Below are 17,646 nucleotides of genomic sequence, written 5' to 3'. Positions count from 1 at the left end.
GCAGAAGGAGAGGGAGAGCCCCAAGATGGAAGAGCATGGGCAAGCCCTTAGAAGCGGGTACCAGATGGGTTCTGGAACAGCCACGAGAGGCTGAGCCACGAAGCCCCTCCCTTCTTCACCTAGGGCTGCTGGGAAGGGACAGGCCCTCCAGGGACGCTGAAGGGCTGCTACCACAGCCAGGATCTGACCTCCCGTGGAGAGCGAAAGCCATCTGTTCAGAGGAGCTGTGTGGGGTTGCTGTTACTAGCTGAGCTGCATCCCCCCACAATTTTTATGTTGAAACTCTAGCCTCCCAGTACCTCAGAATATGACCATATTTGGAGATACGGGCTTTAAAGAGGTAATTCAGTTATGGTGAAGCCATGGGGCAGGGGTCCTAATCCAAACGGACCGGTGTCCTTAAAAGAAGAGAAAATTTGGACACGCAGAGACACCGGGGTACATGCACAGAGAAAAGGCCACGTGAGGACACAGTGATAAAGCGCCCAACTGCAAGGCAAGGAGAGAGGCCTCAGAAGCAACCAAGTGTGCCAACACGCTGCACTTGGACTTCAGCCCCCAGAACCGTGAGACAATACACTTCGGTTGTGCAAGCCCCCAGTCTGTGGTATTTTGTTGTGGCAGCCGTAGGGATGGACGCAGCTGTGGATGGGCTCTGGAGGGCTGGGAAGGAGCGCGACAGGCCTGGAATGGTGGGCCAAGAGCAAACAAGGAGGACGATGGCAGCACAGCATGAAATCACACGACCCCAAAGTCCCACTCTACGCTATTCTCGGCAGCCCCGGTAAACCTACATGGCTAGAAGTAGAGCCCGAACTAGTCTCTTATCTTCTTGCGTCACCGTTAAATGGATCGAGGGCCAAAATTTTATGTTTGTTCTATACATTTGCATCTTCCTCTGTTTGCATTGGTTAGCATTTGAAGCTGGTTTGGTTCCTATTAGTAAAGACAGTTTTAAATGTTAATGAAGTTCTGTATCCTCTGCCATACATATTTTATACAAGCATCTGCTGAAATCCATTAACTGTGTTCAGGGCTTAGAAGAACATACTTCATGGGTCGGAAAGCAGAATCCCGATTCTAAAACCTGGTTTCTCACAGAGAGCTGGACTCAGTGCCTGTGGTGTCTAAACCACGATCTCATCGTCCTTTTCCCCATTGGGTTCTTCCCCAACAAAACACCAGCCAGCAGGGCACCTCACATTGTTTCCAGGTCATGAAAAAGGAGATAGATTCCTAGGTGATTCGTCAGGCTCATAAAAACCAGATGTGGCTAAGGTAGAAACAGGACCCGAGCCTCCTGTTGCCTCTACTCCAGCTCACTCTCTGCTCCATCCCCAAATCCAGGCCCTCGAGACTCTTCTCTGTCCCCTTGCAGAAAGGCAGTAGGCACGGGCTCTGGAGCTGGGCTTGGGTTTAGTTACTGCTCTGTCGCTCCCTGAGCTGTGTGACGTAAAGCATGTCACTTAGCCTTTCAGAGCTTTAGTTCCCTCACTCACAAAATGTGAAGGGGAGAAGGAAAATTTGTTGTAAAGCATTAAGCTACGTTGTAAAGAAGGTATCGTACAGAGAGCAAGCTCTAATACCAGCCCCCCACCCCAGTCACCCCTCTTCCCCAGATGGATCCCCAGGGGACTTCTCTGTTCATTCCTTCACCTATTCATATGTCACACTGTGTCAGCTGAGCTCTGTACCTACATGACATCGTTCATGCTGCTCCTGGAGCTCCTTCTCCCAGTGCAAGTCCTCAGTGGAGGTAACACTCTTGCTGGTCCAGATGCTTAAACTCTCAGCTCTCCTTGGGTTACTAACTAGTTTCCTCTACTCTGCAGTCACCCATCTTATTGTCTTATTATTAATGTCAGCCCTGTGTCTCTCATTCCCTTCTCCAACACCTTACACGTTTGCACCAGCCATTGCCAGAGAGGAATATCCTAGAAGGAAAATAAAATCCAACGATCTTTGCAAATCCCGTGGCAGCTATTGGCCACATGGTCAGGCTAGCAGCTAATATCCTCCCACTGCCTGCCCCTTGGTCCGTCCCTCTGAGGGGGAGCTCATTCCTTTTGCCCAGAGGGTCAGCCCCAGGCAGCAACTCTTCCTGGCCTAGCTCTGCTCCCCAAACTTGGATGCCCTTGGGGTACTTTGCTCACTGCTGCTCTCAGAGTGCCTCTTTTTATCCCTCTCTCTCATTTTAGCTGGAGCCCAGGCCTCTCTCCTCAGCCCACCTATACGTCCCATTACCTGACCGTCCCCTCCCCTGGCATATAGTGCAAGCCCAACGTGCAAAAGCAGATCGAGGATCTTTTCCCCAAACCTGCTGCTTGCCCCTCCCAAGGCCCCCTCCCTACCATCTCCTGTCACTAACATCGGTCAATTCCACCCACTAAATACCTCCTTGGTCTGCCATTTTCCACATCCCCACTGTCACTATTCTAATCCCAACTGTACCACCTCTTCGGCCTCTGGGCCCCTGTCCCCGCCCTAATACAGCCATCATTCCGAGGCCATCAGTTCACCGTTTAAACCTCTCCAATGCCAGCCACTGCCACTGAGGATTGAGTCCAACTCATCTTACAAGGGCCTTCGAGACCCATCCCCAGCCCTCATCCCATCTTCTTTCTTACTCTTCCCTCTTGGGGAACTCAGTCACCCAGGCCCTTGATGCTCAATGTCAGTGGTTTTCCAAATTGAGTGTGCATTATGAGCTCCTGGGAAATTTGCTAGAAATACAGTTCCTGGCTGTCTGGGGCATGCTGACGCTGCTGGGCCCTGCCTCACCCTTTGGAGGGGGCTGTTCTGTCCCCCACACCCAATGTCTTTCTGTTTCTGTAGCACCAGCCTTCTGCCTTCAGCTCTTCTGCCACCTCTGGTACCTTCTTCCAGCAGCCTGCAGCTCACGCCTCACTACCGCCTGGCTGGGCTCCATACCCCTTCGAGGTGGTCATATGTCAGCACTCACCAGAGGCATCATAACTGCAGAAACCCACGGCCAACACGCATACACCACAGCAAGCTTCCTGGGCACAGGAACAGGGCCCATTTTGTTCCCCTTTTGTACCCCCAGTGCCTAGCACGGTACCTGGCACATGCTTGGAAAGCTATTAAAGGAATGAGCGGAGCCCCTGGGGATCTCTGTTCACCTGGGAGTGCTCCAGAACACTCCACCCCAGCCCTGAGACCCTGATCCTGGGAGATAAAGCCCTGGAGCTTGAGTCCCTGTGCGATTTCCCATGAGAAGGAGCTGCCTCCTTGCTCTGTCACCATCTACATCAAAGCTGTTGTCGGGTGCTGAGCCTTCTACTCTAAAGAGGAGACTGAGGCTGGAAGAGGTGAAGCAGCCCAGTGAAAACATCATGAATCAAAGCCTGACCCTGGAAGCCTGCTGGGAAACCGGGGGCAGGGCTGGGGAGGCCGGCCTCCTGTCTGAGCAACCCACGGATTGCTTCTGCCCCAGCCTGCCCAAGCCCTGACTGACTCCTTGCCTGGTGAGCCTTCCTTCTGCCCCGGCATGGGGGAGGAGGTCAGTGTCCACAGAAGTTTCCAGACTGCTCAGTCTGAAGGCACAGGAGGCCTCTCCCATGAACCAGCAGGGCAGAAGACCTGAGCAAGCACTTGGGAGATATTTACAGAGGCTGAGGGTGGGTCTCTCAGCGTCAAAAGGGTCTGAGACAATGGAAAGCAAAGGAAAATTAGGGAGGTAGCACCAACAGCTTCGGGTACACGGAGGTCCCTGGATGTCTGCTTCTCTGGGGACATTTCCCTTTTTCGGTAGTTAACTAAAAATAGACATCAAACCCTTTGCAATTCCCAAAATCAGCATCAACTTTCTACTGCAGGCTTCTGAAGGTGACTCAGGCTGGGTGAAGTATGGAGGGCGCACTCACACACAGGGCTGTGCCAGGGAAGGAGGGTGGCTGTGGGGACCGGAGGAGGGAAGGCTGAATCCCACTGCCCTGTGCTCGGGCAGACGCAGGGCCCTGGGACAACCCCCAACACTTCCCCATTGCTGGCACACACGGGGCCCCTTCCAGGATGTCCTTCTAGACAGACCTGTGGAGGATTATTGGTCATTTCCCCAGAATTAACATCCCCTCATAGGAAATGCTGTCATACAAGAAGATTCCAGAGGAACACTGCTCTTCTTTGTCATTGCAAACACTCATCCTCCAGCCCCCAGGACACAGGAGGCCAGGATGGTTGTGCAAGAGGCACCTGGCATGGCCAGGAAGGCAGCACCAGCGTCCTCCCTGGGGAGGACTCATCCTCCCACTTCACGGGATCACGGGACAGGGGAAGACTGGGGAAGGAGAGGAGGGGGAAGTCACAGGGTCCCATGCGTGGCAGGGTGGGGGGTGACGTTACGCATTATCCCTCCTCACGGAGCAACACTTGGGTAGAGAGACACTGGGAGTTGGTACCAGCTTTCAAAGGCATTTGTGGAGATACCCCAGTTTTTCTTCCAGGATCCCAGTGTCAAGCAAATCTTGATGCCAAATCTCAACCCGTCTAGCATTTCCTTCTAGCTCTTTGAACCCTATCGTGACTTAACATTCCCCATGACTTCAAGAGAATATTTAAAAGAAAGATGTGATCCTGGGGGAATCTTTCAGGAAACCTGGGCACTACTTCGGACATCCAAAGATGCTTTCAAGTTGACGTGACTTTTGGTTTTGGAGAGAGACACATATAGGAGGCCAAGGCAAAGGTATCTAAAAAGCATAATCTGGGATGGCCCATCACGGTCACTGGGGCCAAAGTGACCAATGTCAGGCCAGTGCCATGCACAGAGTACAAAGGGGTGTTCTGTCTGCATCCTCCCCAAATCCCAGAAGTGCAATAGAGGCAGGGACCCTTAAAGCCTGGGAACTCATGAATCTATTTGAAAAAGCAAATGATTATTATATCCCTACCTCAGGCTAGGCACTGACATTTCAGAAATGAACAGGCCCTGGTTCCTGCCCTCAAGTTATCAAAGTGCCCTATGCTCATTTATCTCTTTTCTAAAAGACCACCAGCTCTACAGACTGATAGGAGGAATCCCCAAGTCTGTTACCACCTGGCATTGCCACGTCTGTATTCTCTAAAACCAGCTCTGAAGCCCCATCAACGTTCCATGCCAATCCCCTCCAGCTGGAATACCCGAGACCTGGACGTTCCGCTTAAAGCCTCCTTCCCATCAGGATGTTTCTGTTATCGGGTAAAACAAGTGATACTTACTGTAGCTTCAACCCATCACATATCGGATGATATGAAGGGGAGTTAGCTGACCTCCCACCTGAACTCTATCACTCAAAAAAAAAAAAAAAAGGCACTTCATTGAACAGACTGATGTCAGAGCTAGAAAAGCCTGGGCTCAGTTGGAGATAGTCCCCATCTGACAGGCCCAGAAACAAATGGCTTTGACCAAGTCCACATGTTCAATCAGAGGCAGAACCAAGACTTTCGTCCCTTGCTTTCTAGCCTAGTGGCTTTTCTGGCTATGTCTTGTGCCCGAGCACTGCCCCAGAACCAGGCACAGTAAAAGGGCATCTGGAGGTCCAGCGAGGATCCTGCCATCTCCCCATGCCCACTCAACCCAGGCAGAGTCTTAGATGCTTCTCCCCTGGGCCCGTGCACTTCTCTCTTGTTATTTCTCCAAAGGTAGGGATCAGCCACTCTGGACTGGAGGAGTGGATGAAGTATTCTAGGAGTGCTAACAGTAAGTTCCCAATGAGGGGTGAAAAGTAGCATTAAAAGGAAATCAGGACAATTGACAAAAACTGAATACAGACCATGCACTAAATAGTAGTATGGGTTTAATGTTAAATGTCCTGATTTTACTAACTGCATTGTGGTTATGTTCTTAGGAGATACACAATGACATATCTGGAGATCAAGGGCATGATGTCTCTAATTTATCCCTAAATGGTGTATGTAGATCTAATCTATATGATGCATGGTGAATATATACGAATATATACATAGTGTATCTATATCTGTATGAATATCATGAATGGTGAATAAATTTATAGGAATACATACATAGAGAATGCTAGGGTGATAGAACAAAACGTAAGTAATTGGTGGATCTAAGTAATGGGTATACAAGAGTTCCTTCTACTATTACTGCAATTTTTCTATAAATCTGAAATTACATCAAAATAAAGTCATAAAAAAATTCCTCTTGGGAGGCTTGCGGCAAATACCCCGACAGGTCTGAGGATCCCAGCGAGCATGGTGGGGGTCGCCCTCCTCGTCCCTTCAGCTCCCATGGCAGCAGACCCCTGCCCCCTCATGGGTTGGGGGGAGTACTGCCCAGGCGTGTGTGGACAGCACAAAGTATGCCTCTGAGACCAGCAGGGCACGGGGCTCTGCAGCAGGAACATGGGTCAGGGTTGGCCTCACAGTTCCCAGATCTTACCAGCTGTCAGACTCTAGGCCGGACACTTCAGTTCTCTAAGGCTCAGTTTTGCTCCTCTATAAAATGGGACCAACTACTCGTAGCTCAGCTGAGTGAGACCTGCCTGAAGTGACGGAGCCTGAGCACCTGACGGGACACCTGCTGCACGGGGGCCGGGCAGGTGCTAAGTGAGCACCTGGGTCAGTGGGGGGAGGGAGGGGTGCTCACAACATTCCTTCTGGCATCTGTGCAGTTCCTTTCTCCAGTGTTTCAGCAATGTTACCATTCCACTTCAACCGCACCACATTCCTCTCTCCTTCCTAGCCTGGCCCAGAGTTCCCCGCCTCCCAAATCACCGCAAACTGCCACTCCTCGCTCCTGGACTTGTGACTCGGGGTCTGGCACGTTGGCTTGTACTTCTGTCCATTTGCTCCCATCCTGCCACCTGGGTTGGCCGATGGACTTGGCTTTCCCCTCACGGTCCTCAGCAGGACTCCTAGGCGCTCCCAGGCCACTGCGTGGCCATGTGCCATCTACCCTCACACCTGGCAGCTCGCGCACGGGACTGAACAACACAGCTGAGGGTGCGGAGGTCGTGTGGGGAGGGATCCGGCTATGATCTGCTTGACAAGAAAAACACTTGGCCTTCCCTCGGTTACTGGCAGGAGAGATGGGTTTCCTAGTTAGATCAGGTACTTCCCAGCCCTTGAAAAAAATGAACACACATATACAGTCAGAACACTCGGGGACAAGAGAATCTGGACTTTCTCATGGGGTCAGAGATGTCTGGGATGAAGGATGGCTATGGTAAGAGAAAAAGACAAGCTGCAGAGGTGTCCAGAATGCATGATGTAAGTCCTCGGAAAAAAACAATTGTGAATATAATTGAGGAGGTGAGTAGAACTGAGGGTAGATGAAAGAGGGCTTTCATGTTGTCCCTGGAACATTTCTATACTTCTTAGCATGTCTAAGGAAGAATGCATACATATGCAATTAATAAATACTACAAATTATCCCAAAAAGTGAGAGTAGAATTGGAGGTGCAGGTCTAAAAGACACCTCCTTCGTTTTCTATCTCCGAGCAGCTACCTTCTCAGGAGCCTTTAGGAAGGAAGCTCCATGGTGTTCTAGAAGCATCCAGAGAATTCGAAAGGTTTCTGAGCACAGGTGTGTAAGCAGGTGGAGGGGCCACCAGAACCACCCTGCTGAAGCTCTCTGTGTCCAGGGGGTGATGGGTGGGGTGATGAGAGGCTGGGCGGATGGACCATTCAAAGTGGTCCTCACTGTACATGGAGACACACTCTTCCATTTCTTTGGGGTGGGGGGTGTAAGACGTCTGTCCTGTCTGTAACTGTGACCCAAAGGCTAGAGTAAAAGTCCCCTTCCACAGACAAGTGGGGTCTGCTGGAGTTAATCCACTCACGAATATGTTTATTTGCTATGAGGGAGACAAGCTCTTTCCATCAGCCCTGCCCTTTCCCCTAAGCAGTACCACTGACTGAGCCCCACTCCGCACTCCTTCCAGAGGGGTAAGAACCTTTGCTTCCAGCTCTGTTTCTGGCATCTTGCTCCCTCCCTAAAGAGTGGAGACTGTGGGCTGGTACCAGAGATAGTCTCAGGACCTGCGCATGACGGGCCCCGAGGCAGCACCACACTTAACAGAGGCAGGAAAGGAGACTCCCTCTGCTTCTCCAGCCCAACAGTGCAGGCTCACCGTGCTTCAGGCCTGACCGACCTCACGCTGGAATGGGCCAGAAGCTTGAACAAATACTGAAGCCTGGATCCTACCCTCAGAGATTCTGATTTAACTGAGCTGGGGTATCCCAGCAGCAGAGGTTTCAGAAGCTCCCCAGGTGAATGTAATATGCAGCAGGGTTGAGAGTTCCCATCCCAGAATTGGACGATGACAACTTGATTGGCCTTTCCCACAGCCTTCCCTCCTCCAGCACAAAGGCCCAGCTCTCGGGGCTGCTCACTGTCTCCAGCCTGTTTTCTCCTTCACCGCTCTCCCCTTGACCCCACACCTCACTTCCTCCAGGATCTGCCTGGAATGGATGTGCCCGAGCTGAGGACAGGAGGCTGATGACGACCCAGCTCAAACTCCACGCGCTCTAGCTTCTGCTTCCAGGAGAGGTGAAGGATGGCTCAGACCCCTGTGTCACAAGCCCCGGGTGCTCTCCTAAGATCCCATTTTCTTGTAACAAATAGAGCACAGGCCCAATCCTCTTGGAAAAGAAAATCACCAACCCATTCTTACTAGGTTTTTCTTACAATTATTTATGCATTTCCGGCAACTTATTAAATGTCCATTCCTGATCATCTGAGCTCCCCACTTTGGTTAAATATCCATTAGACATTACAGTTCCAGTTTGGCTACCCCACATACTGAAGGCTGAGCATCCCCCTGACAGCTGGCTGGTATGTACACAAGGAACCCAAGCTCATCGTTAGGAAGGTAAATATATAGTTCTGAAAAGAAGAGAATAAAACTAAGTCACAGAACTCTGCCTTGTCACAGAAAAAGAGACTCAGCCTGTTAATTAATCAGGTTCAGTCACTTTGCTCCATTAGTATGGGTAATTAAGAGCTTGTCTTTTTTTTTTTTTTAAACATAGAGTGTATGGGGGATATTCAAGCCACTCCATACCCTCTGTTAAAACTGGGGTTTCAAAGCAGAGTTTTAATAAAATGAGACCAATAATTAATCAATAGGGGAAGCCAGGACCGCACTATGACTTTTGTGGTCTCTATGCACCTTTGCCTTCATGAACCCCTTCCTCCATTTTAAAAAAGAAGAAAAAGAATAATATATATGTATATACACATACATACATACACACATACAAATTATATTTTACAGCTGCACTAGTATAAAGATAAATATATTAACGTTATGAGTTAAAACATTTTTCTTTGACCTGAAAGTTTAGTTTTTCTTCTACTTCTATAAGAGATTAGCTATTTTTGTGGGCCCTGCGTGCTGTGCCTGATAGCTCAGTGGGCCCTGGTCCTCCAGCTGAGACCCAGGAAGAGGGAGACTGTCCTGGAGAGTCACTGGAGAAGCTCCTTCCCTGAGTAGCTATTTATACTGCAGTAGCAACCCGATTCTAGGAGACTCCATAAGGCCCTTCTATGAGCAAGGCCCAGCGGCAGCCCTCAGGGCCGGAGGGCAGCGAGCCCCAGCCACACCACCAGACACGGGGCAGCAGGGCGCTGCTGAGTGCTCTGTGAGTGCGCGAGGCCAGGGTCACTTTGAAAGCAATGAGGTGGCCTTTCGGTGGGAGTCTGTCTCCCGTGGGGGGGTGCTCCCAGAGCTGAGGCATGCTGGAAGGGACATGGCATTTCCAATGCACACCGGGGAGCCCAGTCTGGCTTGAGTCTAAGATAGGAGTGAGGAGCTGGGGGCGGGCTTGGAAAGAAGGGCCAGGCCGACGTCCGAATGTGCGTGTACAAGTGTGGCGGGTGTGCCGGGACGGTGACATGTGTGAGGCTCCCTTGTCTGGGACTGCAGCCAGGAGTGGTAAGATCTGAGCTTAGAAAGATCTGAGCTACCAGCAGGAAAGACTCACCTGGGAGGAATCGGGAGGAGACTGGGTGAGAAGTACAGAAGGCCTGAGTGTGGTGGCGAGTGGACGTGGACGTGTGGAGGCGGGGAGAGGTGGGCAGGGTCATGTGGCCGCTGGCCCGGGCACTGGGACTTCCCAGGGCTCGCTGGGGTGCAGGCGAGGGGGCTGGGGCTCTGATGCTGGCCCCCAGTGCTGGGCTTGCCTAGAGGAGCTGAACAAGTACTTACTCTCTGTTCCTAGCATGGGAGGAAGAGAGCTCTTGGGCCTCCGGGCTTTCATCTCTGGGGCCTTGGCATTCTCCTTGGTGGGAGCATCTGGAACAGAACAGGTAACCACAAACATCAGTGGGCTACTGCCCAGGGAAATGAGCCGAGGAGGCATCTCAATAAAAAATTCCCACCCCGACCAAAATTAGAGCCCCGCCACCCCGTCCCACTCCCCATTCCACTCTGGGGGCCCCCAGTGCCTGCTGGGCAGACGGTGCCTGCCACTGGGCACCTTCCTCCACAGAAGCACCAAAGAAGGAGCGTCCACTCCACTGCGCCTTATAAATCAGGTGGAGAGAGCACAGTCGCCCAGGCAAGATGGATAGACAGGCTGTCCTGGGAGCTAGTTAACACGTTCCCCTCTACGGCAGGCACGTGCTGCCAGGAATCCCATCACTGGCAGGGCTGGAGGAGAGTCGGTGCCCTCTGCTTACCTCTCTCCCATCTTTTTCCCTTCATTGGGCCTTCACCCACTCGGGCTAACCGCTCTGCATTTCCCAAAGCCTGTTCTGTATAGAGCGGTCTCTCATACAGAAGAAGGAGAGGACAAGGCCCTTGCCCTTGGCTCATGGCCTGAAAGGGGCCTGCACCTTCTGATTTCTCAGACTGCCTTCTACACGTGGCCACTGACAGACCTCCAGACCAGATGAAGGCCTCGGAGCAGACAGCCGGCCTGCCTTTCCCGACCCCTGGATGGAGCCTTGGGCCCGTTATGGGAGCTTCTGCACCCCTCCTCAAAGTAAACCCCATGAAACCCTGCAGAGCCTTCTGGGTAGACCTGAAATGGGACATGGGTGGGTGTACAACTCTTCAAGCCTCTCCTTCACATTCCCTCATCCATATTAATGCCAAGTGTGGACAAGCCCAGGGGAAACTCTCCCTTGTTGGGGCAGCAGAAAAACATCGTACTGGGCTGGGCATAAAAGGCCTTACTGGGCCCGGAGGAGACTGGGCTTCAGGAAGTATTAGGGAAACCACCCAGGAACCTGGATAAGAAGCAGCTGGTTAAACAGCTATCACTATGCTCCAGCATTTTCCCCAGGAGCATTTTCCCTACAAGGAACTCTCTTCAGGGATGTGCTGGGAGGGAGCCTCCCCCTCTGAGCCCCTTCCTGCCATTCCCTTTCCTGCTCCCGACGAGAGGAAGCTCAGAGGGAGGAAGGAGGGGGTGGGACTTTCCAGCCAAAGCTTGGGCCACATTCCTGTGGCTTGGCTGGGGAGGAAGAGACATCTTGCTGTCCTGACTCCTAGACGGGGCAGTCCTAGCTGCTAATACATGCCCTCTCCCAGGCCAGCTCCTGGGGCTTTGCGGGGTGGACACAGGTTGCACAGAACGAGGGCCTGGGGATGAACCCTTTCCCAGCACATGGACTTCTGATGCTCCCATCTGGAGGCATTGCTCCTTCTATATGGCATCTGCCTCTCTTTCCTGCTTCAGATGGTGGATCTGCCCATGTAAATCCCCCGACAAAGAGTTAGGCTTCCTTCCCCACCTAAAGCCTGCCCACTCTCAGTTATAGCTGGGTCATCCAGGGCAGAGGCCTGGTGCACGCACTGTCCAGGCTCACCGGCAGCTCCAAGGCACACAGGCCTTCAGGGCCGTGGAGACAATCTCCTACGGAAGTCAGCCGAAGGCTGTACACATGTCACTACAGGAATGATGAAGGGTAGGCCTTAAGAAGAGCTTCCTAGCAGTGTATGACAGGGAACGGTCCTGAGGAAACAGCTGGAAGAAGTCCTTTTAAGCAGCACTTGATAACCTGGCCCCCTTCCCTGCCTCCATTCCTCACTGTTATCCTTCTGCCACCATCTGTTAGAGCAAAAGGAACCCCAGACGGTGAGTCAGGGGTCCCTGCCTTCCTTAGCTGACACTGCCTGTGGCCGGTCTCCTCAGCGGGCCGGCCATACACCGGGTTCCATGTGCATATGGATGGAGGAGCAGAAAGTCCCATGGGGAGGGGATGGGGATGACGTCACTTCCTCACACTGGGTATTTACCCCAGGCCTAATGGTCATTCTCAGCTACAGAAAAATCCTCAGTACATGTTTGTCAACCTCTGTGGTTCTCAACATGGGCTGCCCATTAGCAGCACATGTATCTAGGTCTCTCACTCCCCAGATCCTGGTTTAATTGGTCTAGTTAGGGGCCTGGGTGTCAATAGGATCCAGAAGCTCCACAGATGATTTTAATATGTCACTCCCCGTCTCTCTCCTCAGGCTGTGTGTGTACATGTGTGTATATGTGCCTGCGTGTCTAGAGGTGGGGGTGGGGCCCAGGGAGGTCTCGGGGACTAGTCTAAGAGACAGGAATGCCGACCAGTGCTTCCCTTGATGTCTGGGGATCAGGGTGCCATACACCAGGGCATGGGTCTGTGGTTCCCTTGTTTAAGGCCCTCCCTTCAAGACCTGACAGGCACCAATGACAATTTACAGAAAGCTGCACCCCAAAATGTGTTTGTTTTCCCCCTTTTTAAGGAAGAGGAGGAGAGAGCCAAGTATGCATAGAGAGTTCTGTGCTCCTCGGCTTGGATACTCTCTTTGCCTGTCTTTCTTCTGGTGAGTTCTGGGACACCACAGGAGGGAGATAAAAAAGAATCAGGGTTGTTGTTGTTCTTGTTTTAACTGATGCATAACTGGAGGCAAAAGCCAGCAAAGGATGAGAGACCTGGTGCTCCTGGGTCCCTAAAGAAGGGACACAGAGACTGGGACCCCTTCTCTCCTCGCAGGGTTGAGTCGGCCTTCGCTTCCAAGCACCCTTAGAGTACAGACCCCAGAGAGGAGGGTTCTAGCTTTGGCTTTGTCATCAGCAATCTTGGGATCACCAGCAAATCATTTCAACCCCTCTGGGTCTCTATTTCCACATCTGCACAAAGGAAATAACACTTAATTCCTCTACAGCACAGTGTTAAAAAACTCAAAGGAGAGAGTGGTGCTCGGAAAAGGAGAAAAATGATCATTTACCTACGAATTCACCCCTCCTGTTTACCACGTTTCCTCACCTTCCTCCGAATCTGCTTTGAAATCCTCCACCTTCAAAACGCCCTGCCTGACCAGCCCCTACCCGCACGCTGCGTGTTGCCCGCCTCCGCATCTGTCCTCAGCTTCTGAGTGCTGGCTTGACACTGACGTGTGAGTAAACTACTGTCATGTGTTCTGAGCTTTGTTCTTAGAAGTTCTGTGCACTTTATCTTTCCATCTGACCATGAGGAAAGGGACTCGAGTTTCCCTTTCAAGCCAGGCACACCCCTAGACTTGGAGCACCCCCACCAGGGGTGAGACTCGCTCCCTCTTCCCTCAGCAGTCCTCCCGCCCCATGGGGGCTGGGCACACACCACAAGCCACTAGCCCTCCGTGAGAACAGCAGCGAGGAGTGGGCTGGAAGGACCTTGTGCTTAATCAGAACCAGCTTTGTGCTTGCATGGATGCCCAGGGGACAAAAATAATAGTAATACAAGTCTAAGCGCAGCTTGTATTTTCTATTTTAATCAGTTGGTGATGAAACTGAACTCCATTTCTAGATCTGGACCCCAGGGCTGGAGTCCATTGCTGGCCTGGTTGTGCCCCCAAAGACGGATGGGGGACGAAGATGGCGGCAGGGAGAGGTGGGGGGCCTCTACATGGAGTGGAAAACGTGTCCTTATATGGGCAACGGCTCACCCCTTCCACTCCTGGGCTAGCTCGGACCCAGCCTCCAGGGCAGCAGTTTTGTTTCTGTCTTCCCCAAGAGGTTGGTTCCCTGAGATATAAGCCTAAGGCAGGGGGAATGAGGTGTCAGGAGGCTTCTAGAAGGGGGTCCAAGCTTCCAGGAGCTCCACAAGGGGGCAGGGCAGAGGGGCTGGCCTCTTTCTCTGCCTGAAGGCAAGCAGCAAGCTGGCATCATCAGAAGAGAGGGCGCTCCAGGCAGGAGACAAGCTTCTTTCTGGCTCTGCAGTCTGGGGCCTGTGAGTCCTTGGGCAAGATTCCTTCACCAGGAAACCAGGAATCATACCCCAACAGAGTGAGTGAGTTGGGCTACTTAGCTGGTGCCTGGCATGATGCTACATGCTTTATCTGCTTGCTTCGGGTTGAACCATACCTTTGCCAATATTCAACTGTCTTTGGCCTAGCAGAACGGCAATTTTATTTAGTTCCATCTAATGCGTGTTAGCTGCCTGTGATGACCGGAAGGACAAAAGTGAAAGTGGGAGCAGACTTGTTACTAAGGCAGGACCTTGGCCAACGAAAGGAGGGTGCGTCAAAATCCACTCGGTCCCAGGCAGGGCTGCCCGCTGGCCATGGCCGCAGGAGGCGCGGTAGCGAGGCGCCAAGGCTGCGCTTAGATGCCCAGCCAGCTAGTTTATTAGCCACGTGGACTTCAGCAGGCCACTCAGACCCTACGCGCCCTGATTCAGGCTGGTCCATTATCACGCTGCAAACCCCCTTGTCACAGTTACGAATCAGCCTCGGGTTGCCAAACCCAATGGCCAGTGCTCAGGCTCACCTTATTCTCCTCGGCAGCCGCATCTGACACACTGATCCCATCATTCCTTTCTTATTGAAGTGGCCACCGTTTGGCTTCGGGGACACCCCTCTCCAGCATTTCTTCCTGTCCCACTGTGGCCATTCTTTCTCGGTCTCCTCTGCAGACCTCTGTCCTGCCCTCCTTCTCCTCCTGCCCCCTCCATCCACGTCCACCCTAGGGACCTCGCTCAATCCCAGGACATTCAGTGGCCTCTTATGTGGATGGCTCCCCATATCCTGGCTCCACCCCTGACCTCCTAACTCAACTCCAGGTTTATCCAAAGGCCTGCCTATGTGACATGCCCACCTGGATGTCTGATGGACATCTTAAACTTCACAGGTGCAAAATTCTGGTTTGTCCCCCACCCCCTTACATGCCCATCCAGAAAGTAGGACCACTGTTGATCTGTGCTTCCCCATGAAAACCAAGTCACCTCTGACTTCCCTTTCTCTCTCTCCATTTCCAACTCATGAGCAAATCCTATCAGTTCTACCTTGAGAATAGGTTCTGAATCTGATCACTTCCCACCTCTTGCATGGAGTCCAAGCTGACATCACCTCCTGCCTGGGCCATCACAGCAACCACCCAGCTGGTCTCCCTACTCTCCCTCTTACCCATCCTGGGTCTGGTCACTGTGGTCACCTGAGTGATCCTTCCCAATGTCCAGAGTTGGCCCACCACACTTAGAATAAAGTCTGGTCTCCCTGTCACAGCCTACAGCCTTGCAGATCTGACTGCTGGTCCTCCACACCTCACTTCCCACCTCTTGGCCCCTGGCTTACGGCTCAGCTCCCCTGGCCTTCCTACGGCTGGGAACGCGTCAGGCACAGTCTCCATTCAGAGCTTCGCTCTTACCCTTCCCTCTTCCTTCTTCCTTCCAGACTCCTTCTCGCTTCCTTCAGGCCTCTGTTCCACCATTACTTTTTCAAAGAGGCCTCCCAACCACCCTCTCCAACAGTAACGTTCCCTTCCCCACATCCTGCTTTGCTTCCTTCGTAGCACCTGCTGCTGCCTGAGATTCTATGATAGATCTGTTCATCTGTATTACCGTCTCCCCCTCACTAGAATGTAAAGTCCCTGAAAATAGGAATTTCCTTTTTGTTCACTGCTTTTAACCTAGCCCCTAAGCAGTGCCTGGCACTGGGATGAATGATGGCAGGGATGTGCCCACTGGAACGTCACCTCCTACCACGCATATGCACGACGACTCTCCCTGGTCACAAAGCCCTTAATCTCAACGGTAGCTCAGGCCAGATGCCCTCAGCCAGGGTAGCTGGGGAAGGGCAGCCTAAGCTGCCCTGTCTTGGGATTTTGGCTTGCAAAGAGTTTTGTTTCCCCACCTCTCACCTGAGTCTGAATAAGAGGGAATGGGTCACTCAGGCCAGGTTCTGCGTGTGGGGCTCAGGACTGGGGATGGGGGGACAACCAGGTGAGCAGCCCTTCCTGTCGGCCAAGGGCAGGACTGCAAGGAAGTATGGGGGGATTTCCCAGCAGGAGGGCTGTTACTAAGGGAGACCTGGATGTCTCAGAGAGTGGACATTGACATGTTATTCACTAGACAGAGAGGCCATGCCAGGTCATGGAAATGGTAGGTTTCAGAACCAGGTGCGCCCAGGTGTGAATCCTGCCAAGGTGACTCATGTTCTAACTCCCTGCACATGCTGGCTCCAAGGGCATGGGCTTTGGGATCAGAGACACCCAGAGACTCTCCTGTGAACTGTGTGACCCGGGAAGGCTGTTGACCCTCTCCGAGCCTCGGTTTTCCCACTGAGAGATACCATGCCTGACTGCTGTATAAACTCAAAATGCACAAGGGTCTCTGGGCACAGCAGATCTGGAAGGTCAGCTCTTGTCCCCCTGGGTGAGTTTTCTGGCAAGTCCTTACCCACTCCAGGCTTCAGGTGCTTTTTGGGGTATAAGTTGACACTTGCCTTCTGCTGCACTTGGAAGGAACAGGGGTGTGACCAGAATTCAGAAAGTGCAAAGTTTTTCTCAGGGCAAAAATCCACGCAGCATGATTAAAATAGTCAGATGTGCTGAATTATAAAGGCTACCTCCCTTTGTCTTTACTATCAGTGGGAAAAACAGGAGTACAGCTAATACTTCGGCCAACGAGCCAATGTCATTTTTATGAGGCCCTGAAATGTATCATTGTATACAGATGTATAGTCTTAATGGTGTTTGGCACAGGCTTTGCGAGTGATAGTTCATGACTGCAGGGGGCAGGGCCGGCGTGACGTTGGCATGAGCTACAGTCCCCACCTCTAGTTGAGAGGGACCTTGGCAGGGATGCAGTCCTATCCAGAGACTGAGTAGGCAGCTGGAGTTGGAGAGAGACAGGGAGACCCCACAGCGTGAACGAACTTGCAAATTCAGTTACTTCTTAGGGCAAGCAGTTCTTCCATGTACTTTAATTTCTGACTTCTTTTGAGAATTTGGTTTAAAACTATGGGCTCTCTCTTCAGAAAAATGCTCTAATCCACAAATGCACAAAATTCTGCATATCATTTCAAAGGGTGCATGGACCGCCCCCACCCCCGGGCTCTTTAAGTTAGGTACTATGGCCTTGGGGAGCAGGGAGAACTGGGAGGATCAGGGGATGGAAGAAGGACAGGACACCAGTTTGGCTGAGGGGAGCCCAGGAGGGGAAAAGGTGCTGCGAGGTGGCAGGAGAACAGTTAGGGAAACTGCAGTCCTTTGTCTAGAGGTGGCTTGTGATGGAGAAATAAAACTGGACATGGCAAGAAGGCCACCCACACACAGGACACTAATATATCTCCAAGTCTAGCAACAGGGAAAAGAGTGGGTGTGAAGGGGGCTGCCCTTTCTCTCTTTGAAAAACAAAAACCAATTAACTGAGAGTCAGTCCTGTTATCTCAGCTGGTCTCCCTCCAATCCCTTTGCTAGCTCTTCGCCTAAGACCCAGCTCCT

The 17,646-nt window shown here is 52.1% G+C and overlaps 1 protein-coding gene across 7 annotated transcripts in view; it reads right to left on the bottom strand.

The window, feature by feature from the left end:
• The window catches only part of MYLK (myosin light chain kinase), a 199,012-nt gene that overhangs the window by 53,614 nt on the left and 127,752 nt on the right, over nucleotides 1–17,646 (bottom strand). For 6 of the 7 annotated variants that reach the window (XM_081832657.1, XM_081832667.1, XM_081832645.1 and 3 more), the window contains one exon: nucleotides 10,176–10,262. In XM_081832657.1, coding sequence (XP_081688783.1) covers nucleotides 10,176–10,262 — 87 coding nt within the window. Of the gene's footprint in view, nucleotides 1–9,951; nucleotides 10,106–10,175; nucleotides 10,263–17,646 lie in introns of those variants that run through there. The other variant, XM_081832674.1, reaches the window with a different exon arrangement.

Source organism: Leptonychotes weddellii, chromosome 1 (genome assembly GCF_054177405.1).
Source record: "Leptonychotes weddellii isolate Sample4059 chromosome 1, ASM5417740v2, whole genome shotgun sequence".
Lineage (NCBI taxonomy): Eukaryota > Metazoa > Chordata > Mammalia > Carnivora > Phocidae > Leptonychotes > Leptonychotes weddellii.
Note: the sequence above shows the minus strand (reverse complement) of the source record. Positions and strands in the feature narration are given on the sequence as shown.